Consider the following 23,918-nt stretch of genomic DNA (forward strand, 5'->3'; position numbering starts at 1 on the left):
GGAGTGAACTTTGGTTCTAAATGTTGAGGTGACCTGGAGACAACAAAGATCAGAAAGAATGCTGCGTTAAGGAAGTGGCTGTGGTCTCTGGCCACTCTCAGTTTCCCTGACTAGACAGCAGCTAGCCCGTGAGATTCCTCCAGCCCAGGTAGCCTTGGACTCTGGATGGGAAGCAGCGAGTTACCATTTCTGCCTGGGTCTGCTCTGCTCCAGCCCCTCACAGTAGACGCCTGACCTCCCTGCAGGCAGGCTCCTGTGAAGAGGCCTATCTACCTCCCTCTAGTCACAGCTCACCTGAACTGAGACTGACCTGCAGACACTGACTGAGGCTGTTGGTCAGCAGTGCTGCCGTCCTCAAAACTGACCTGTTCTTCTGAAATATCTCAAGTGTCGAGACACATAAATAGAACTGTTAGAGACCTTATTCCCCCAGCCAGTCACCACGACTGAAGATTTCTCCTACATCCTTCAGACTGGCTGTGTGACTGGAGCTAAGTACTCATGAGTACGCACGCAGACGCACACAGACACACACACACACGCACTCTCCCCACCCCCTGTATTATGTACTTTGAGGATGTGAAGAATTGCTTGCTCACTGACTTTTAAAAGATTATACAGAGAGGCAATGGCCTCTCACACTGGCCTATTGAGGGGTCATGGGGAACTATTTGTCTAGTATTTGGTTGTCCAGTGGGGGATTCTAGTTTTATTCAGAGAATCTAGTTCGGTGCCTTCAAGGTACCATAACCAGCAGCCCAGACTGGTAACCTAGACCTTTCGTGGTGAGCCTCACGTGTGCATCTTACAATATTCCATGGTTAGCTGACTGGCAAACGTTCTGGCAAGTTGAATCTGTCTTTACAGTGCACAGACACTAAACATTACTGTCTCCCTCTTGCCCTTGGTGCTAGAGATGGAATCCGGAGTCTTACATGTGCTGAGTATACCCCAGCCACTGCACCGCACCTCACCCTGGAACCCTGATTTTTAAGATTGATGGTGATAATACTGATATCACACTAAACATTGATATCAAGTTGATACTACCAAACCCACTAGCAGGAATTTAAACATACAGTGACTTCAGATTGTATTCAGTGTGGAAAGTCAGGCAAATGGACACGCTGAGCCCTCCCGTTCTGTAGCGAGCACCTCTGATGCAGGCACATTGTGTTCCTTTTGAAAACAGGACGTAGGGATGAGCGACACGGCACTGACCTCCTTCCTCGGCTCCTGCCTGGACCTTCTTCAGACGTCATTGGAGGTAAGAGTTGTACACTAGCCATGTGGTGGGGCATGCAGGGAGGCTGGGACAGAACTGAAGGCCAGCCAGGGCTGTGCAATGAGACCACACACACACACACACACACACACACACACACACACACCCCTTCTCAGTCTGAGTGTCTCTTTAGATATTAGATATTCTGAAAACCGTTTAGTGTAAGAGATGACACTTGGTGGGTTATATGTCATATTCATCTGTAGGTTTTGGCTTTAGCCTAAAGAGTGATACTCATTTTCTCTGGCTCTCTGCTGACTTTCTTTATACTTTGTGGTTTGTCGGTTACCATGGGGGTGAAGACTTCAGGTTTGCACTCTGGAATATTGCAGCTCAGAGTCTGAGTCTCTGGCTTCCCTTCTGCCCCTCACAGGCTGACATTAGCAGGGATGAAGTCCAGGTGCCAGTCCTGGACACTGAGGATGCCTGGCTGTCGGTGGAAGGCCCCACCTCTATAGTGGAACTGGCGCTGGAGCAGAAGCCCATCCACTACCCGCTGGTAGAGCATCATTCCATCCTGTGTTCCATCCTGTACGCCGCCATGCGCTTTTCTCTGAAGAGTGTGAAGCCTCTTGCCCTTTTTGACAGCAAGGTGAGCTCCCCAGAGGGTCCAGAGCTGCTGGTTAACAGGCACGTGGGTTTCCTGCTGAATTGTATGTGTTTGATTTTTAGTGATTTGCAGGGCTGATCACTGAGAGGTCTCAGGTCCCTACCCCTTACCTAGTTCTGTTCTTTACTTTACTCCCAGAGTCCTTCGGGGCTATGCCCTCTGCTGTTGGTCCTTTTCATCCTGCATGTTCTCCCTAGACAGACAGACAGACCTACTTGCTTCCTCCTGTGTATGTGTAGGCAGGACTAACTTGTACAGTTTAATGAGTATGCTTCTATTGGATGTCCTAAGGAGCTTGCATCTATAAAACATATCTGCAGACACTCACCCCATCCTGCCCTGACTTAACTTGCTTCCCGTGAGTTCCATGGCCCGAGTAATTGACATTATGCCTGTTTGTGCACTTGTACACACTAGAGACCTGGAGGTGAACTCTACCCCAGCCCCATCTAGTCACTCATTCTGAACGCTGTAGCTGGCATGGTGGTGTTGCCTGTAACCCCAGCACCTAGGAGGCAGAAGCTGGATGTGTGTTTAAGACCAGCATGGGCCACTTAGCCAATTCTATACCATCCTGAGCTGAGACCTTGTCTACAGAACCCAAACTATCCCACCTGAACATTGTCGACCCTCAGCGTCCTCCCCACTTGCCTAGTACAGCAGACCCCTTCCTACCATCCTGCCTTCATTGCTCTCAAGGTCCAACACTGAAGGAGCCATCTTCCCAAGCAGATAGGTGTCCTACCTCACATTTTGCAGCTCCTTGCAAAATCAGCTTCAAACTTCCCTGGAAAGGCTCTGGATCGTTGGGTGGATTACTAAGCCCTTCCTTTCTTGGGTGCCTGCCCTGAGACACAGGGTAACAGGAAATAAGGACTTCAGTTTTACTGCTTGCTGGGCCTTTGCAGAGTTGGAGGATCAGCTCATGAGAAAGTGAGTGTTGCTTCTCAGGCTCAGCCTTTGGCTAAGGTCGAGCGATATCACTTTCTCAAGACAGGCTTCCCTCGGTCTCTGTACGAGCAGAGAAAGCGTCTCCCTGTGGAAAACTGCCTCTCTAAAGAGGGCATGCAGGGCAAGGCGCATGTTCGGTAGCTTCACGTACACTCACAGCCCTCAGGGTCAGGGTCTGCTCTTACTATTCTAAGGAAGTTCTGCCCATAAAACTGTGGAGCACAGGGACTGCCCACAGCCTTCCCTGCTCCATCCGCCATCCCTCACTCACACATCCCACCATCGTCTGATTCTCACAGACAACTGTTCTATGTGGCCAGTGTCTAGGTTTGTTATCAATGAAGCCCCCTCTTTAAAGCCCTGCCTATGACCCCGAAACCTACTTACTGCCCGAGACGTACGTACGTGTGTGTGTGTGTGTGTGTGTGTGTGTTGTCTGTCTGTCTGTCTGTCAGGCTGCTGGTCATTGGTCACACACTGGACAGATGTGTCTAGATGATGAATATGTGTGTGTGTGTGTGTGTGTGTGTGTGTGTGTGTCTTGTCTGTCTGTAAGGCTGCAGGTCACTGGTCACACACTGGACAAATGTGTCTGGATGATGAATATGTGTGTGTGTCTGTCTGTCTGTCTGTCCGTAAGGCTGCAGGTCACTGGTCACACACTGGACAGTGCTTACCACACTAGATGATGAATAGACTGCTGACATCTTTCTGTTTAAGCAAAAAGTAAAGGTCAACCACAAATTATTCATAAAGTGATCAGCTTTAAAAATCTCCCTTAATAATCTATACTTACCAGGGCGTTTTTCTTTTTCCATCTTTCTCTTTAGGGAAAGAATGCATTTTTTAAGGATTTAACTTCAATTCAGTTATTACCTAGTGGGGAAATGGATCCAAACTTTATTTCTGTAAGACAACAGGTAAGTTAATTACTGGATTCTGTTCTTGTTTCTTAGGAGCGAATAGCAAAGCAGAAATATAGTTGTTTTTAAAAGGATGGCCACTTCAAGTGATTCCCAGGAGCTAATTTCCCTAGTGTGTGTTCCTTTATTGATAGCAAAACCATTTTCTGGCAGTGGGACAGCTCGGGAGGTGAAGACACTTAGTGACCTTAATTCCATCTCATGGTAGAGGAGAGAACGGAGTCGCCCACATTCATGCGGTGGCACGTGTGCACATGTGTACACATGAATGCATGCATACGCGTGCACACACACACATTTTAAAAATGAATAATTTTCATGTCATCTGTCTGACAAAGCTGGCTTGAAGCACTTTTAATTACTTATTGATATTGGGGTTGCTTGTCCCGTGGCACTGAGTATGGAGGGCCGAGAGCAGCTCTGTGGGGTCAGTTCTCCTCCTGTACATGAAGTCTTGGGGTTGAACACAGGCACCAGCTTACACAGCAAGCGCTGGGCCACTGTTAATGAAAAGTACTGACGAGGCAGTGCTGTGCCTTCCTGTCTTCAAGTTCTTACTGAAAGTTGTCAGTGCAGCCGTTCAGGCCCAGCACTCCAAGGACAGAGACCCCTCTGCAGGAGCAGCAGACACTCACTGCCAAGACCTCAACTGGACAGCTCTGGCTGTGGACTTAGCCCACCACCTTCAAGTGAGCGAAGACGTCATTCGACGGCATTACGTGGGAGAGTTGTACAGCTATGGAGCTGACCTCTTAGGAGAGGAGGTAAGAATGACCCGTGATGCTCGTGGGAGTCCAGTCATAAAACAGACAGCCGGAGGAGCAGGAAATGCATGAGAAAATAGTTGGGTATAGTGGTGTGTGCGTTTGGAGTGTGGAGGCAGGAGGCTAAGAACTTTTAAGGTCCGCCTCATCTGCATAGGCCAGCTTGGACATGAGACCAAGTCCAATGAAATCAACATCAACAGAATAGGAAGCTGTGTCCAGAGTGTGCCTGCTGCCAGGTTCATACAGGCGTAGAGCAGTGGGCGGGTAAGGCCCTGTGAGGACTGAGCGTCTGCTGGAGCAGAGAAGCAACGTTTCTGTACCAAGAGATGAAAGTAAATGGAGCCATAGGAGTCTCAGTGGGTAAAAGAAAGTGGTAACTAAGCAACCTCTCAAGAAGCAACCGGTCACTCACAAGCTGAGGAACAGGGGAGTCAAGGTCAAGGCTAGAGAGCCAGTGTGGCTGCCAGATCTCATAAGCAATGAGTCAGGGTGAGTAGGTGTCCACTCGAGCTAGGAGTGACTCGGTCAGAAGTAAGGAGAGGAGGTTGACCATTCTCCAAGCCTGAAGCTGCTTCAGGGTACTCAGGAGCCATCAGATGTCAGAATCTAACATCATACCCTTTACTTGAAAATGAGATATATTGTCATATGAATTGAAAACCTAGGTAACAGAAGTTAGCTGAGGGGTTGGGGATTTAGCTCAGTGGTAGAGCGCTTGCCTAGGGAAGCAAGGCCCTGGGTTCGGTCCCCAGCTCCGAAAAAAAACCAAAAAAAAAAAAAAAAAAAGCTGAGGAGCAAGATGGGGTTTATATCTAGGTCAGATTTCAGTTTTCCTCTAGCCACACGCATGGTCATGTTGACGTAGTCTCTGCGCTGGCAGCCTTCCAGGATAGTGGCTCTTGCTGAGTTGTTTCTCCGTGCTCCCTCAGGCCATTCTTCAAGTTCAGGACAAAGAGGTTCTGGCGTCTCAGCTGCTAGTGTTGACGGGACAAAGGCTGGCTCATGCACTTTTCCACACCCAGACGAAAGAAGGCATGGAGCTGCTGGCCAGACTCCCGCCCACACTCTGCACCTGGCTGAAGGCAATGGTGAGTGGAGGGCAGCGTGAGCAGGTCCATGATGGCCGCCTCAGTGAGCTTTGTATGCTTTTACTGGGAGACCTTCCATGGTGAAGCTGAAGTTGGTAAGGTATTGTTTGGCTGCTTGAAACTAACGACATGGCTTCTGTGCCTGTCCCATTCACAGAACCCCCAGGATCTTCAGAACACTGGTGTACCTGTGGCAGCAACAGCCAAACTCGTGCATAAAGTGATGGAGCTCCTGCCAGAGAAGCACGGGCAGTACAGCCTCGCCTTACACCTCATCGAGGCTGTGGAAGCCATGGCTACCTTATGACAGTAGCCCACACTTCGGTGACCACATGAACCACTGCATGTCCTTTTACATAGTGAGATCTGGAACTTTGGAAGGTTTCTGGGTTTTTTGTATAATAAATAAATATATTACTTTAAAAAGTGCAATCCTGGCTAAATTCCCATCTTCAGAGAAGACTGAAGATAAATTATAAACACAGTAACTATCCTGTGACCACAGCAGATGCTTTATTATTTTTTCATTCAAATGAGCAGCTCTGTTGTTAAACTTTAGTACGGTTGCTGGTTATAGTTTGCAGATCTTGTTCTTACCGTAGTAGTCTAGTTCATATCCAAATGATTCCTGTGGGGATTAAGTGTGTTCACACAGCTTCCATGAGCACGCTAGAGATGCAGCCCATGTCCCTTTAAAACATGCAGAGATGTCCTCGTGGTTGGTCCTGCCCTGGGTGCCTCCTGGCAGGGAGCTCCAGGTGCTGACTTCTTCCTGCCCAGGGCGCTGCTGCTGTCAGGAGAAATGGCTTGAGATGGCAGAGGAACCTGGGGAAGGACCTCAAGTCTGCTGTACTTGCCAGACGTAGGAATCAGAGATGCGAACAAAGCAGCAAGATCAATTATTATGTAAATTAAGATTTACTCTATTTTGTCAAGTTCCAAAATTGTATCCACATCAGGTAATTGTAAAAATGTATTATCTTGTAAGACGTGTAAAAAAAAAAAAAAAAAGAACAAAGCAAAGAAACTAAAACATTTAAAATCCAACTTTATTTTTCTTCCAAGTGTTCAAAATGTCTGTTTCTGGGACTTGGTCATGTTGTCTGTCCTGGAAGCAGGACAGGGCACTTTGTGCTGTCACAGCCTTAGCAAACCTACCTCAGCTGGGTGGAGAGATGCACCTCGAGTAGTTTGTACCCTGTAGTGCCTAGAGCAGTCCAAGGCTGACCAGTGTGAAACCCACCTAGCCTGCCTGTCAGCAGTGCACTGCGCTCTGCAGAGCAGCAAGGCCTTGCTGCAGTTCAGTGTCTCTGGAATGTAGCCATACAGTGCGGTTACTGCTGTCTGCCATGGATGTGTTGTTCACAGTGCTCATTCTAATCAAGGGAAGAAGACAACTCCATTAGAAGACTGAGAATATTTTTCAGGGACTCCACAATAAAGTGACACCCAGGCACATACAAATACGAATTCTTTTTCATTAAAAAGTTACATCTAAATAAGATTGTGACTGGCTAAAACTAACTCTAATTGTCAGATTTCAAGTCTTCAAAGCAAAATGTTTCAGATGTTGCTCAGGTGGCTGTGAGGAGCCTGTCCGTGCTGGAATCTGTGATCACAGCTTGATTGACACACATACCATCCTTGATACAGTTCTGAGGAGGTCCCCTCACCCAGGACCTTCTGCAGCACTCTGGAAGGAGCAGGATGTGGGGAGCTTGCCAGGAAAGCCTTGTGCTGCAGGTACTGCTAATTGCTGATGAGGACGGTCTTTTTACTCTAATTCCATTATATATTTGGGGGGGGGGCTTGTATTTTTTGAGAATGAAACTGGCTAAATTTACTCTGGTAGGTCACATGAGAGACCAGAACACAGATTACGTCTTTAGTTAGATTTATCACCCAAAAAATTTATAAAATGCATAGAATTTAAGAACTAAATCCCGAGTTTAACAAAAGCAGTAACATAGTCTACTACTTCACTAAAGGCTTTTAGAGTAATTCTGGTAAGAAAGGAAAATTAACATTCATGTATCCATTCTCTAACAACAAAGTGTCACAAGAAAAGGAATTAGGTTCTAAGGCAAGGTCAGTGTCCTGCAGCATCCTGCGATGGGTGGGGCACATTGTCTGTAACCCTGGTATTTCCCTAGACACCCCCTCTTGTCATGATTACATTTGTCTCCCTTATTACTGAAGGTGTCTGTGTAGTCCTAGCTTCTCTGCTCCAGGCTGTGTTAGATGTGGAAGTGGAGGGCCAGGAGAAATGTAGACTCAGCAGTACACAGTGCCCGGCTTCCAACGTGTCACACTTTTGCCAAGATTCACCTTTGTTAGAAAAGTTCATCTAAGGCCAGTGTAACGCCGCCTGCTACATTTAAATAGCTTCTTAAGATATGATTGCTTGTGATTTAAAGTCATGGAAAGCTAAGACTTAGTAACATTACACTTACATTGATTATAGCATTCTCTTAGAAGTTGCTATAATTCATTGCACTAAGAAACAGTATCTTACAGTGAACAGTAGCATCGGAGAAAGCCCTGGACCGGTTTGGATGGGTTGCTGGGCAGCTAGATTCTGCTTAGTAGATTAGACATCCTTGGAAGATCAATCCAGTATTGGATCGTTTAAAAAATGCTCTATTACTTCTCTATTGTCAATGTACTCTAAGTAGTGAATTCTGTATATACTTACTGCTATTTTCTGTCTGTTCATTATTATGAGCTTATGTATATTAGTGAAATAAACTGACGCTTCACGTTATCTCCTCAGCGTTCATACACAAACAAAGATTTCTCCTCTGGAGTAACAGTTTGGTGATGTTCTTTGCAGTACATCCAAAATCCTGCTGCTTTAGAAACTTGATGTTTGCTAGTGGGCAGAAGGGACTGACCCCTCACCTTGCGGGGGTGCGCAACTCTGCCACGCCTTGCAGAATCACACCCGATTCATTAGCCACAGCTTCTATACCACCGTCAGCTGGGAGTTCTCCAGAATGCCTTTATTTTCAGACATCACAGAACTTAAATACTGAGTCAAAAAAAAAAAGTTTTAATAAAATATAAAACATTCTGTTGCCACATTGAAAGTAACCATATTCGGTGTCTGTCTCTGAAGAAGTCCATGAGTGTGTGTGTGTGTGTCTGCTCTGTATACGTGTATATCTGTGTGTGTGTGTATATATATATATATATACACACACACACACACATTATTCTTTCTGTAGTTACAAGAAATACTCTTTTTACTTTTTTTTTTTTTTTTTTTTTTTTTTTGGTTCTTTTTTTTTTTGAGCTGGGGACCTAACCCAGGGCGTTGCGCTTCCTAGGCAAGCGCTCTACCACTGAGCTAAATCCCCAACCCCAAGAAATACTCTTTTAATCTTCGATTCTTACCCCATCTGTTACCATCTACTCCTCTACTCCCTTGGGTTTCTTTCTAGGGAACTTTCTGACAGTTCATTCCCTCAGCCAGTCAGTACTGTTGGGAGCGTCTTGTTCAGAGCTGTTGACATCAGACTGCTACTTTGCACCAATGACCTCTGCACACCGAGGACAGAGAGCATCTGCAGTCTCAGCGGTATGCTTCCAACATCGCGGGCACTTCTCTCTGGCAGTTGGTACGACAATGACTTTATATGAAGATTCCTCACGAATGTCACCACCTAGAAAGAACACACAGTATGTCCAGTCACTGAGCTTGTACCACCAATCCTAGTGGTTCACTGGACGCTCCTTCCCAAGGCTCTCCTCCCTCCCACGATTCTCACACGGGTCAGGTTTTGCCCTAGAACAGGATCATACAAGATGACTGGAGAGCGGACGACTCAGACCAGCCACTCTCTGCCACGTTGAGAGCTAGCTCTGTCATTCCTGACCCTGCTACACAGTTGACTTGGGTTTTTTAAAGACAGTCTCTTCTATGTAGCCTTGTCCTCACAGAGATCCATCTTTCTCAGCCTCCTCAGTGCTGGGACTAAAGGTGTGTGCCAGCATGTCTATCTCTTAACTGAGGATTTCAAAATAGCAAGTTCTCGAGACAGTGGCAATGCCACTACTCAAAGCTTCAGTTACACAAAAGGAGCCACAACTTTCTCCACTATTCCTACTAATGAGGATGAATCAAGGTGACAGCTCTGTAAACAGTGCACAGAAATCCTGTGATGAAGTCTACCCAGCCCTTTATAAGATGGCTAAGTAGTACTTTAATTAGGATATGCATAAAAGGAAATGTTCGCATTTACTAGGAAGGGGGGGGTCTGAGCAGTGTTTGGCACTATGTATCCGAGGACAACATGAGGGGGAAAGACTCAGTGGCAGTTACTCCGGACTGAGAAGGAACTGTCCCAGCCTCAGCTTCAGTTCCCAGAGTCCTGAGAGCTGGAGCAGACAGCCTTGATATAACCCAGTCCCACGGAAAGCTGGGGGTGACATCAGCTATTCAGGCCCCACTCATTCTTCTCACCTTCTAGATTGATGACGAATGTCCCCGTGAGCTCAATGGCATCTGCACTTCTTTCCCGTGGCTCCTGAGCCAACAGTGTTGTCTGGGAGGCCATCATCAACTCATTCAGCTGAGATGTGCTAGAGGTCTCCTCAGCCTGGAGCATCTGGAATGCATGTGAAAGTTACTACTCCAATTAAAGACTGACAGTCCATTTCAGTTGTTGACCGGAGTGTACATTCGCTTCACTTTGAAAACTCCCCCAAACCCCAATCTACACGGTGTTTATTACACTTATTTTGAAATGAGGAAAGGAGTTCAGTCACCTTTGTCTGTTGAGTTAAAACTACCAACTTTTTAAGCTCCTCCTTTCCTATCAAGATTCCTCTATTAGCAGAGGGGTTGAGACACTGTTAAATAAAGACCTCCTTTCAGTGCAGTGCACTGGTGGCCATCAGCAGTACAACCTTTCCACAATGTACAGCGAGCCAGGCTATCTGATAAGCACTTTGAGATTTTTCCATCGTAATTTTGATCTTCAAGATGAGTTTGTGAATTTATATAAATATTCTTTTAAAAATTATGAGACTAAGATTGATTTGGTTTCGACAAGTTCACTCACTTAGTAATAGGTAGAAACAAGTCTCCCATTTGACATCTAGTCAGGATTCCTAAGGAAGTCTCATTTATGGTGGTGCCAGTTGATACTGGCTGTCACCTAGGAGACAAACCTCTGGATATGAGTTTCAAGGTCAAGTTTACTGAGGCAGAAAGCCCAACTGCAAGCAGCCTTGGCAGGTCAATGGTTACTACCAACAGCCTCCAAAGTCTTAAATACCACAGAGGCCAGCATCTGCCCTTATCTTAGCATTGCCAACGATGTCATGTACTCTAGTGACTTCAAGTCTCAGATCTTCAAATGTTTAAGTTGGGTTTACCAACCAAAATGAGATGGTTTTTATTTTACAGATTTTGGTATTGTATTGTATGACACACATAGCCTCCACCCACCACACGCAGCCTCCACCCACTACACATAACTTCCACCGACTACACATACCTCCATGATCTCAAACAGCAGCCCGGGCTCGATCACTATGATGACGTCATACTCAGCAGCATTTTTTCCAGGGATGCTGCCAAGGAAGGAATCCCGCATAGCACAGGCACTCTCCACTGCCTCCTCCAATCCTGGCTTCTTCCAAACAGAGCTTGTACTAATCCAGCCAGTGCGAAAAACACTCTTGGGTTCTTCAAAAGTAAGTGGAGCCCGAGTTACACACAGTTTAGACAGCGTATAAGTCTAACCAACCACTAAGGAGAGACAAGGCTTGTTCATCAGGATGTGAAGGTCAGTGAGCCAGTCTGAGTTCCAGAGCTACAAGTCAAAGGCTCCTTTTCCCTTACACATTATAAACACACAGACATAAATCTCAAAGCAAAGCAGAACTATGAGCATGACTTATATTCGTGGGACACAACAGTTCCCCATGCCTGAAACTTATGAATGACCCCCTCCACCCTCTACCCATGCAAGTTTCTTTCTTGTTGTCTATGAAAATTAAATCAGGAGAGAAAAAAACTAACATAAAAGCATTCACTATAAAGCACTGTATTTTATTTGAATAAAGCTTAAAATATATTTTGAAACATTATAAACACATTTAAAGATGTATTTATTTTATGTGAGTACACTGTCACTGTCTTCAGACACACCAGAAGAGGGCATCAGATCCCATTACAGATGGTTGTGGGCCACCCCGTGGTTGCTGGGAATTGAACTCAGGACCTCTGGAAGAGCAGTCAGTGCTCTTAACTGCTGAGCTACCTCCGCAGCCCAAAGATTTTTTTTTAATTAATTTTTATTTTATATCCATTAGTGTTTTGCCCACATATATGTCTATGTTGGACTCCCTAGAACTGGAGTTACAGACAGGTATTGAGCCGCCATGTGGCTGCTGGGAACTGAACCTGGGTCCTCTGAAAGAGCAGCCAGTGTTCTTAACTAATGAGCCATCCCTCCAGGCCCTCATAAACACATTTAAGCAAAACTGATTTCTCAATATTGTCAAGGACTCCATACATTTCAGAATGCACTAGAGATGGGACACAGCAGACTGAACTGAGGGGCCCTCATCACAGCGACACTGTCACTGTACCTGTGTGAAGCTCAGAGCACCCATGAGCAAGCCCTGCAGGCTCTGTCTCCCTACCTTTAACATAGGGAATGTGCTGGAACACCTCTTCTGCCAAGTGAGGAAGAATGGGCGCAAAAGAACGGACCAACACATCCAGAATTTCTGCCAATGCTGTCTGACAGGAGCGCCGCTTGGGATCCGTCTCACTTTCACAGTAGAGCCTGAAAGAATAGCTTGCTCAGTGGCTGACACACTGCTCTGGCCTTCGCACATCCATGCTGGCTTGACACCTGGCGGTCTGTCCTAGTTCTCTCTCTCAGGGTGTATCTGCTGTTTTCTCATGTTTTGCCCAACTGTGGATGTTTAATGTGGACGACAGTCTAGATCACTGACTTTGAACGTAATAAGGTGACTGACCACATCTGAGTGACTGTCATGCCCAATGCTGCCCCGGGTGACTGTGAAAGCTAGTACCGTTACAGAAGTGCCTGGCTAGTCCTGGGTCTGCTCTCAGGACAGCATGTGTCGTCTACCAGCAGCTAACTCACTGTAAATAGGCACCCAGCACATGAGCAGTGTATGTTGTGATACAGCGTCTCACTGTGTGGCCCTAGCCAGCCTGACATAGAATCTTTGTAGACTAGGCTGGGTTTAAACTCAGAGCCCCCCTCTCCCCCTGCCTCTGCCCCAACAGAAAGCTAGTGAGTGAAGGGAAGCCTGACACTCAGGCTTGACTCTGGATCCCAGCTGTGACTGCCCAGCTGCTCACCGTGCTCACTGCATCCTGGGCACTGCTGACAGACACTCGAGCATCCCTGCTGGGGACTGTACACAGTCACACTTACCTATCCTTGACTATGCTGAAGTAAAAGCTGGACAGTTCTCTGGTGTAGAAGGCTTTCAACAGCCTGACAACCTTTCCGAAGTCATACTGTTTGTATGAGTCAGTAACCTAGAGAACAAAGATGGTGAACGTGACGGCTGCAGCAGCAGTGAGCAGAGCAGTACATCAGGGACGAAGAAGCTCCTCCCAGCACCACCTCAGAGATGCTGCAGAGGCGCGAGAACCGGTGTGACCCCTGGAACTCCCGTAAGTCCTGGGTAGACATAGCTCGGCATGGAGCCGAGATCTCTGAAGCAGACTGGCTGCAAAGGCCATCATGGGGATGAGCTCTGGGTTTTCTTTTTCTTTGATAAAACTTTCCCTTGAAATTCTGACAACTGTTTAGCGGTTTTCTTGTTATTTTTACCAATTTGCTATTACATTTATTTGTGGCAAGGGGAGAAGGCCTGTGCCACAGATCACATATGGAGAGCAAAGTTGTTTTTCTTCTTCACTGTGTGAGCAGAGTCTCACTGTGTGGCCCTAGCCAGCCTGACACAGACTCTCTGTAGACTAGGCTGGTGTTAAACTCAGAGGGGACTCTGCTCAGGTCATCAGGCAGCGAGCACCCTGACCTCACGAGCCATCTTACCTGCCCATTTGATTTGATTTTGTTTGATCGTAAGAACCTGCCTCAAAGGATAAGGTGGAAGAACAGGATCAGCCTTGTGCGTCTGTCAGTTCACACACACACACTTGCACAGGCACATGCACATACATGCATACCACATACACATACACACAAAAAAAGAAAAAAAAGTTTCAAAAGCAGACAGAATGCTAACGTGTCATTCTAGAGGCACAACTGCTCACACTAATCTCTATTCTGCTCTGGGAATGACAGCAGAGCATGATCCCAGGAAAGAAAGGTCCATGTCTAATGGCTTGTTTTGTGTGAGAACACATGTTCATATATGTGTAGGTACACATGTGTGTGGACACCAGAGGTTAAGCTCCAGCCAGGGACCATGTACTTTGCTATTAAAATAGTGTTTTTCCCTCGTCTGGCCCTCAAGTGTGCTTCTCTGATGGGCTGCTGTGACTCAAGGCCCATTGTCTTCAATGTCCCAACACTAGAACCCTGACGTTCTCAATGTGATGAGGGTTTAGAGATCACACTCAGGTCCTCCAGCTAGAACAGCAACCTCTTTACCCACCATGCTACTTTCCCAGCCCTGGTTGTGGTCTGGGTTTTGAGTCTTCGATGCTGAAGAGGGAGCTCGTTCCCACCCAGCTCTCTTCCGCCTGTGAGTCCCGAGTAATGGCCTCACACCACTTTTAAGTTTCTAAGGAATTTTAGGCCATGTGTTTAATCCCAGTACTCAGGGCGGGCAGGGGCAAATGCATCAGAGTTTGAAGCCAGGATGGTCTACACAGCAAGTGTTTTGCCTGATGTATGTCTGTGTACCACTTGTGTCTGTATGACGATGTCTGTACCTAGTGGCTGCAGAGGCCAGAAGAGGGAGTGGGATCGCTGGAAATAAAGTTACAGATGGTTATAAGCTAACACATAGATGCTGGGAATCAAATCCAGGTCCTCTGGAAAAGCAGTCAGTGCCCTTAACTGCTGAGCCCTCTCTCCAGCCCCTGTACTGGTAATCTGAGTGAGGCTAAACTCAAAAGTGATGGAATAAGTTGTCTGCCAGAGGAAACTTCAAGACAGCATAGTATCCATGTCTGCTGCTGTCAGCCACTCTACAAGAGCGCGCAAAGGTACACAGATGTGCAGTTGGTAAGGAGAGATTCCTGAGCAAGCATAGGACACAGAGAGCAGCAGCTGGAACTGTTAGATCTGAGCCAGGAAAGGGAAACAGGTCAGTTGGACAGGTGCCCAAAGTCACAAAGCAGCCACTGGAGGCTCCAGTTTATGAATGCGCAAGTTCATTTGAAAGGAGAAAAGCTGGACAAGCATCCTGCTGAAAGGCTCAAAGTCAACTGTATGGAGAAGTGTGTCTTAGGCTCTACCAACAAAGCACACAAAAGCAGCTACAGTTGTGGCACACAAGGCAGACGACACCTTGAGTTGACAGTAGAACTTGGCAATATGGTTCTTCTTCATGGTGCTGGTTTTCCAGGCACAAAACCCCACAAGAATTACAGAGCCACGGAGGCTCTAGACACTGAGGCCAGGCAATGTAGGAGAGGATCAGATGGCCGCAGGGAACCCAAGAGGCACGAAGTTGTGAAACCTCACCACACACAGTACACAGACCAGCGAGAGACCAGCGAGGACTCAGGAGTCATCCACACAATGATTCTGAGAGAGAAGCATGCTATGAGGGGAGGCTGGTTCCCATGGTTCTCACCAGCAGGCAGCCCTAAGAGGCCGGGAAGGAGAGATGGAATGGCTGAGAAGGTAAAGGTGCCTGCTACCAAGCCTGACAATCTAAGTTCGACCTCTGGGACTCACAGGGTGGAAGGAGAGAACCAAGTCTCATAAGTAGTCCTCTGACCTCCACATCTGAGTTCTGGCACACACACACACACACACACACACACACACACACACACACACACACACACACACACACACACACACACACACACACACACGCACACACACACACGCACACATGCACACACGCACATGAACACACAAACTAAATGTTGAAAAAAGCAAGACTCCAGCAAAGACATGAAAACACTTCATGCCTGGTCACCCCAAACTCTAGAATGCAGTGCTGCACTTTCCGGGGTACAATAGGGATGATTTCCAGTGAGTGAGGTCCGTTCACTGCAAGTTGTGGGAAAGGCACTGAGGTTGCCAAAGCCTGCTACTGCACACTGACCTTTGTGGCAAAATCCTGAATTAGGTGCAGCATATACTGGTCTATGATGTACATATTCTTCACAGGAACAGAAGCTGTCTCTGGGTTAAAACCGGCCAAATTTCCCAAGAGAAAGCGGAGTGTGTTTCTAAGCTGTTCACAGTGAGAGAAAGCACACAGTTAAAGACAAGTCACAAGACTTCTCTGTTTCACCAGTTACTTTATAACCATGATTTTTTTTTCTAAGTTCTGTTATTTTCTTAGTAAGGTTTTAAAATCCTATTGTTCCTAAATAAGCCCGCAAAGGCACAAGGGAACCCTCATTCTAATACCCAATTTTATGAAGAAGCAACCACTGGCCGGGTTTTTCGTTAGCTCTTCCCCAGCCTGTTTTGCTCATGTCTTTATTCACATATAGATGGATATATGCTATTTCATCTGATTCACAAAAGAAAAATAAATGAATCTAGCTTGTAAAGTCACTGAGTACATGGAAAGTATATATAATCTTACATCAGCTTATGGTGTAGTCTATACATTAACCAAATATAAAGACATGTATGCTTCTTCTTCTGTTTTGTTTTTTGAGACAGGGTTTCTTTGTGTAGCCTGGAACTCTCTTTGTAGACCAGGCTAGCTCAAACTCACAGAGATCCTCCCTAGTGCTGAAATTAGAGGCATACACTACCATGCAGCATGTAATTTCGTAGTGTTACTATTTTAAACAAATTAACGCGGGCATTAAAGACAGCCACAGTTTTCATGCACGTCTCCTAACTTTGCTGAGCAGGTCTGACCTTGCTGATGTCATCTCTGGCAGCACTGAGTACAGAGGGGCCAATGGTCACCTCCGTGAAGACGTTGGATTCCGCTATCCACCAGCGCAGGATGTCAGCTCCGTAGGGAGGCTCTTTGCTGTGGTCCTTCATTGAAAGGTGAAATGTGAACAGAATAGCTTTTGATTTATGTCAGTTAGAGAAACAAAGGCTTTAGCTAAAGTTTCCTTCAGAGACTGGAGTCTGTAAACACAGGCTGTGTAGGCACAATACTGACACACCCACCACAACATAGGCTGTATCTGAAAACATGAAGACTAGTAAGATAACCCTGTCTCACACAGATGGGAGACTCAGGCTTGTCCTGGTGACTGTGAGATGTGCAGGCCACACTCATGAAAGCCCCTCCAACCGCCCCAGTTACCAGTAACCCGATCTGATGGACACTGTGTATGTCCTAAGAATATAATTATGCACACTCAGAATTTGTCATCTCATTTTTCTCATGTTTCCATTTAATTATAAAACTGTAGTTTCATATAATAAAATCTGATGCCTTGAGGCCTCCACACACACGTGTACACACAAGTTCATGTTTAAAACATTATAGTAACCCACCCATTATTCTTGGCCCTCAATTCCTGGGTTCAAGCCATCCTCCTCACGTGTCCACCTCCCAAGCAGCTGTGCCCCACCCCTGGCATGTCCTGTGAGGGGCAGTTCTAATCTTGTTAGCCTTGTGTTTATTCACTGCGGTAACTACTGAAGACTTAGTTGCCAATGTAAGAACCTGACAACAGAATGAAACGCATTTCAGTCAGACACCTACTTTTCCTCCACTGATGATAGTGTCAGGGTCAATGACGTTCCCGAGGGACTTGGACATCTTTTCTCCTTTTTCTCCGAGTGTAAATCCATGAACCATCACTGTCCTAAGAGACATGGGGACCAGCGTGAGGGACCATTTTAATCACTGGGAATGTCTTGACAGACAGTGGGTGAACACTTCTTGTTTCTCAGTATTCACATATCAGAGCGTTTGGCAGGGAGTCCTCAGCTTAAACACAGCAAAGTAGGTGTTCTATTTTCTGTACATCAGAGCATTCCCCAGCCTCTAATTGCTAAAAACAAGAAAATAAAGAGCAGGATAGACTCTCCCCACCTAAAACTAACTTCCAAAGGACAACTTAGGAAAACAGCACTTTCTACCATGTTGGCTTTTAACAGTGACACAGAAATAGGCAGTGAGGTGTCTCAGGTGGGAGCCGACTGCAGCAGAGCAAACCCTTAGGCTACCCCAGCAGCTGTCTGTACTCCACCCCAGCAGGGTCTCAGTCACTCAGTCACTGTGGGTCCCACGGCAGGAGATGAGCTCAGGCCGCCTGCTCTCACCTGCCCACACTGTCCCTCCCTGCGCTCCTGGTGGCCCTCCACACAGCGGAAGATGCTGCCTGCAGTGCCAGCTAACTCCACTCAGCACCACCTCATCTTCCAGGAGGGCAGGCTGCCAAGTGACGGGCGCCACACACAGCTGTGTCTCTCCCCTTCTCTTTTTCCCCGTACTGATTTTATTTGTTTTTTGTTGTTCTTTTTGGGACAGGGTCTGCACATGGTCCAGGCTGCCCCTGATCCTGAGGTCCTCCCATCTCTCCCTCCAGAGTGCTTGGATTTGCAGGATGTGTGTACCTCCACAACCACACAGGAGGTGACCAGGCAACTTTCTTACAAACTGCCTAACGCAGAAGGTGAACCTAGTGTTGGCCAGCCTGGCTGCCCCACAATGCACCTCTTTAGGACACTGACGCTGTGGGTCTCTCCTCCCAGACACAAGAAGAACAGTGTTCCAGCTCACCAATGGCTGGCTCACGCACCTATGTCCGCAAGCACTCATGGCAGGCACTCGGGGGATCACCAAGCGGCCTCACTTTGCTCAGAGTGAGCACTTACCTGAAAGGTGCTTTTGACCTTGTGGCCACACTTGTCAGTAACGAAGACTGGAACCAGCCCCCGAGCTGGTCCTTCCCCTCCAGGTACAAGTCTGCCCTCTGCTCAGTGCCTGAAATACATAAACACAAACCCAGCTAATCAGAAAGCCAAGCCAAGTGTGCCAGTGTTAGGGACACCAATGGGACGGGTTCTTTTCTGTGCAGTCAAACCCACGTGATGGCAGACATCTGACCAGGCAGAAGGCTAGCACAGGTGTGCTGGAGAGCTGCCTAGCGTGCATGGAAGTCATGTGACAGCAGAAGTGAACAACTGTTAAATCTACCCAAGGCCCAGCACGACTCTCGCCTTTACTGTGCCTGGTCACCATAACCATGTGTGGCCCCAAGAGCCATTGTGAGTCAGATGCTCTACTGCCGAGGCTGGCAGTGAATGAATGCTGTCCTACACGAGGTACCACTTCCTGCACAGCACACTCGGTCCTGAGACTGAGGGCGCTCTCCAAAATGTGCCAGCAGAAAACACTTCTTCCTGCTTTTCTAAAGCAGTGCCTCTCACCTACACTGTGCAAATGTACGAGAACAAAGGGCCTAAACCTTAATTAATGCCTCACGTGTGTCCAGGAAACAGAATTAGAAAATAATATCAAAAACTATTTACAAAAATGTATTTAAATTAACATTTAGCCAGTATAATTCTTAGTCTGTAAGCATGAATTTATATGTTTGACTTTCAAACTGCCTAAACTGAAAGGTCTAAATGAGGAACCCCGTTACCTGCTAGGACCCTCCCACCACAGCCCCACAGCACGGCCCGGTTTGCACCCACAGACTTCCATCACGTCTGACGTGCCTCCAGCCCACAGACGGCAGCAGCTGCAGAGGAGCTCTCCTTTCAGAGTTCCCCGCTGGCGCTTGGGCTGTGAGGGGCTGGCCGACGGCTTGCTCCTGATTCCTCACCCAACTCTCTCATCTCAGCACGCGCTTTCCTTCATCCTACGTCTACCTCTTTCCTTGGCATCCTGTAAGACGCTCCCTCTGCACACGTCTGCATACAGCTCCTGGGCAGCCACCTCTCCTGCTCCCTCTGACTCCTGACCTGCTCATCCTGTCTCTTCAGCAATGAGTCGAAAACTTACCCAACTGAAAGCAAGGAATGTGTGCAGCGCTGGAGAGTGAGGTGTCTGTGCAGAAGGATGGGCCCAGGAGAGAGAGGGCTACATGTGCACTCTGACACCGTTAACCACGTGACCACTGTCCTGGCTCTAGCTTGGCCTCTCGTGAGAAACAATGGGGTCAGGGAAAGTCCATGGTTTCCAAGCTGGGCAGCTCGGGGCTGCCAAGCAGGCCAAAGGGAAGGCACCGCTGGTAAAGAGGGAAAAGATAAGAACAAAACAAACTACCTTTTTGGTGGAATTTTAGAGACAGAGTGTCCTAGAAAGCCCAGGCAATCCTCAAAGTCATGATCCTCCTGCCTTGGCCTACCGAGTGCTGTGATTATAGGCACAGACCACCAAGCTGGTTAAAGGTTCCCATGCTAATCTTAAGGAGCATAGTTCTACATAAAATTTCCTCAAAAAAAAAAAGATTATGTTGAGAAATCACAGGACTAAACGATCTCCCAGGTCTTTCCAGATCTGAACTGTAGTAGTCTGTGCTGGTCTGAGTAGGAATGGCTTCCACAGGCTCACAGGTTTGAACACAGGCTCCCTCTCAGCCAATAATCAGGAAGCAGTTCTCAGCTAGTTCTCCAGCACCATGTCTGCCCGCGTGCTGATAATGGACCAGCTCTGAAACTGTAAGCCAGCCCAGTTCAATGCTTTCTTTTCTCACGGTCATAGCATTTCTTCACAAGAGAAACCTTAACTAAGACACAGATGTTCCAGGTAAACAGAACACAGCTGTGGAGAACAAGCAGAAGAGCCGTGTCCATTTTGCTTTCAGACTCCATTCTAATCAGAGGGGAACTTAGTTCTAGTGCCCAGGTCCTAGGTGAGCTGTCTAGCTTCTGATATTCATCTTTTGCTCCCCAAAACACAATGGCTGCTCTAAACACAGAACAAACAGGATCTGACAGGATGACAAATCTACGTTCTGTACCAAGTGACGCAGATCAACCCCATGGGAAAGCCTCTATGCCTAAATCCTGTCTGGTGAAAAACAGAGCTTGGCCCAAGTGCTTGTGGCTTTCAAGTTTAAAAGCTCTGCGACATTCCGGCTCAAGGTTGCGTTCATCTCCCAAGTGTGCTCTGGGCACCTGATCGATCAGTGCTGCTTGATTACAGTAAATTCAGCATTGACCTGGTGTTTGAGTTGTGTTGGGTCCAAGCAGACCCCATAACAAAGCAATAACCCCACAAAGGTCACTGGAAGATCTAAGTGAACAGCTCTGTATTTCCAGAACTAGCACTGGTGTCGTGCACGTGTCCCTCAGAGGACAAGTCTCCAGACACAGCCCTCTCCTTCTGCCTCTGTGTGAGCTCCAGGAAATGAGGCAAAGGTAACCAGGCTTGTGAGGCAAGCACCTCTACCCATTAAACCATCTTGCCAGCCCTCTAATGACTGCGATTACCTAAAAGAGCAGCTAGCTATGCGACTAGATCTCTGCTTTTCCAGACGACCAGAACCCAGTTCCCGGCACTGCCTGACACTCCAGCTCTAGGATTCAGTGCCCTCTCACCTGCATGGACACTTACACTCATAGGCACATACCAACATACAGACACATGTGCACGTATGCACACACACACACACACACACACACACACACAGAAAAACAATAAAAATATATCTCTAAAAAAAAAGAAATTGAGCTGAGTGTGGTGGTAAATGCATTTAATCCCAGCACCCAGGAAGCAGGAGGCAGAGGCAGGCAGATCTCTGAATTCAAGGCCAGCCTGGTCTACAAAGTGTGTTCCAGGATAGTCAGGGTTGTTACACAGAGACCCTGATTTGAAAAACAAACAAAATGGAAAGAAAAGAAAAACTGAAGCTAATTACCTTGAAGAACACAAGACCATGAGGTTCCACTGTCAAACCAGATGTCCAAAATGTCCTGCCCTGGCACGTACTCCAAAGCACCGGGGCCACCAGCCTAAGAAGAGACAGAAGAGAGCTGACCTCCAGAGAGAGGCCACACAGTACACAGGAAATGTTCAAGAAGTTTAAAAAAGTGAAATGCAGCTATTAAATCCACATTTATAAAATAAAGACTAAGACGCACTTCACAACCACTGAACACAACCCCCTGAGCACGGAAAGCAAACGGCCACACATCATGGCCACTAGTGTAGCAACGGTCCCTTTTTCCTCGTCCAGTAAGATGGCGACAGGGAACACACCACCAGGGATTGCTGGGTCAGAGCCCGCACAGCCCTGCTGAGCATCACGAGGGACTTCTCTCGTGGCACCATCTGCCTGGTCACCTAAGACACTGGGTCCGCTGCTGTGTTACAAACTGTGTTTGACTGCACCTGCCTCTGAGTCTGCAGTTCAATTGTTAGTTACCTTTTTCTCAAAGAGTCGCTCACACTGACCTGAGCTACGACTTCCTCCGGGAGAAGCTTCTCAGCGGGGAGGGTCCACCAGACATCACTGCCGTGCTGCTCTACGAGTTTGATAATATGCTCGGTGGTTTGGCTGTCAGGAAAGAGGCAGGGTCAGCAATGTACTATGACAGACATTTGTCAGTGACTGTCTCTCTGACTTCAGCAGAACCTCACGTGGCTGACCTGACTGACGCCATCATTTTACGTTCAGTACACCCTTACACAGGAAAACAGCGCCCTCCTCACCTCCCATGTCAGTCCATATTGTTCCTATCCAGGAAGTTGGCCCTTGTTTCCTGCCAAATGAAGCTGCCACATCCTATCAGTTCTACCTGGCTCTCAGAGCAGCTTACTGCCTCAGCACCAGCTATGTAACGCCTACCCACCCATTCCTCCCTCACAGAGAAGCAGCCCCACCCCACCCCAACTCTCACAGAGAAGCCAACTCCTCCCCCAACAGAGAAGCATTCCTGTACTGCTGTCAATCAGCATCCCTCTCAGAAACTTTCAAGGCTCCGTCTCTGCCCCTGACACTCCATCCCATACACCACACAGACACTGAAAGCACACAGGGAGGCTCACACTCGGACCTCCTGCATGGCCAGGACTTGAGAAGCAACGCAACTGATCTGCTCAAACATGAATAAGCAGTGTCTTAAGCATGATCCCAGGTGCCCGGTACTAGAGCCGGTGACAAAACAGACCAGACTCCCTGAAGGGAACAAGGTATTCACTACTCGGTAGTGCTGGACCAAACTCGGGCCCACACACGCTCTGTACACTTCGAGCCCTGACCTACAATTCAGCCCTGGTTGTTTTGAGACTGTCCAGCTATGTAGCCAAGGCAGGCCTGGAACTCACCATCCTCCCATCCGATGCTGTCCAGCCCTAATACTTATTTTGCTGCTGACACCAGGGCCTCCTGGAGCTGTTTTCTGTTTAACACACATGGGCAGCAGCACAGACCCCCATAGCTTTGGGTGCAACAAGTGGTAAACTGACTCACCAAGTGACCCTGGGCATGGCCCTGGGCCTCTCAGCACTTCTGGGTTCTTACTTGCAAAACACAAGTAGCAGCACATCACCAAGAGACGTGACAAAATGGACCTAGTAAATGAAGTGCCCACAGGAGCACCTGCCATTTTAACATATACCTAATATGTATGTGAAAAATCTGGCGGGACACTAGTGGCCCATTACAGGTGGCGCACACCTTAATCCAACCCTTGGGAGGCAGAGGCAGGTGGATCTCTGTGAGTTCCAGGTCAGTCTGGTCTACACTGTGAGTTCCAGGACATCCAGGGCTACACAGAGAAACCCTGTCCAAAAGAATTCGGACTGAGTCTTTGAGATAAATTTGAATGGTTCTATGTTGGTTTTGTCCCTCATGTCCACTTAGATATTCATGTGTTTGCATGTGTTTGTCACTACACTTGAGGGGACAGTCTTGGAGGCTGGCTGCCTCTGGGAACCTGGAGCTGGAGCTGTAAGCAGTTGAGAGCTGCTGATGTGGGTGCTGGGAATCAAATTCTAATCCTTGGAGAGCATCACGCACTCTCAGTGAACTAGCTTCAGCTCCCACATTATTATCTGAAGATGAAAATCCTCAGGAAGCCCTGTCTCTGAAGCAGCTGCCTCTCCCCTCCATTACCAGTGCAAGTGACTGCAGACCCACCAGAGTTACGGGAAGGACGGAACAGAGAACAGGGAAAAGTGAGTTCCAGATCTGCACCAGCAGATATCAATCACACAGTGCATTACCAAATATCCCCCATTCCCAGCTCTGGTATGTCA

At 47.5% G+C, this 23,918-nt stretch overlaps 2 protein-coding genes across 2 annotated transcripts in view; one reads left to right on the forward strand and one right to left on the reverse strand.

Moving 5' to 3' along the window:
* Positions 1-8,388, forward strand: part of Rab3gap2 (RAB3 GTPase activating non-catalytic protein subunit 2) — a 72,782-nt gene extending 64,394 nt beyond the window's left edge. The window contains exons 30-35 of the mRNA XM_032915048.1: positions 1,193-1,267; positions 1,659-1,877; positions 3,677-3,766; positions 4,321-4,533; positions 5,466-5,624; positions 5,782-8,388. Of these exons, the coding sequence (XP_032770939.1) occupies positions 1,193-1,267; positions 1,659-1,877; positions 3,677-3,766; positions 4,321-4,533; positions 5,466-5,624; positions 5,782-5,931 (906 nt within the window). The 3' untranslated portion in view covers positions 5,932-8,388. The remainder of the gene's footprint in view (positions 1-1,192; positions 1,268-1,658; positions 1,878-3,676; positions 3,767-4,320; positions 4,534-5,465; positions 5,625-5,781) is intronic.
* Positions 8,389-8,988: 600 nt separating this feature from the next.
* Iars2 (isoleucyl-tRNA synthetase 2, mitochondrial) overlaps positions 8,989-23,918 on the reverse strand; it is a 32,864-nt gene continuing 17,934 nt past the window's right edge. The window contains exons 13-23 of the mRNA XM_032915049.1: positions 22,113-22,215; positions 21,577-21,670; positions 18,581-18,689; positions 17,463-17,565; positions 16,655-16,780; positions 15,879-16,010; positions 13,052-13,158; positions 12,282-12,427; positions 11,129-11,319; positions 10,090-10,234; positions 8,989-9,289 (exon numbers count right to left, since the gene is read on the reverse strand). Coding sequence (XP_032770940.1) covers positions 9,147-9,289; positions 10,090-10,234; positions 11,129-11,319; positions 12,282-12,427; positions 13,052-13,158; positions 15,879-16,010; positions 16,655-16,780; positions 17,463-17,565; positions 18,581-18,689; positions 21,577-21,670; positions 22,113-22,215 — 1,399 coding nt within the window. The 3' untranslated portion in view covers positions 8,989-9,146. The remainder of the gene's footprint in view (positions 9,290-10,089; positions 10,235-11,128; positions 11,320-12,281; positions 12,428-13,051; positions 13,159-15,878; positions 16,011-16,654; positions 16,781-17,462; positions 17,566-18,580; positions 18,690-21,576; positions 21,671-22,112; positions 22,216-23,918) is intronic.

The sequence above is a fragment of the Rattus rattus genome, chromosome 10 (genome assembly GCF_011064425.1).
Source record: "Rattus rattus isolate New Zealand chromosome 10, Rrattus_CSIRO_v1, whole genome shotgun sequence".
Classification (NCBI taxonomy): Eukaryota; Metazoa; Chordata; class Mammalia; order Rodentia; family Muridae; genus Rattus; species Rattus rattus.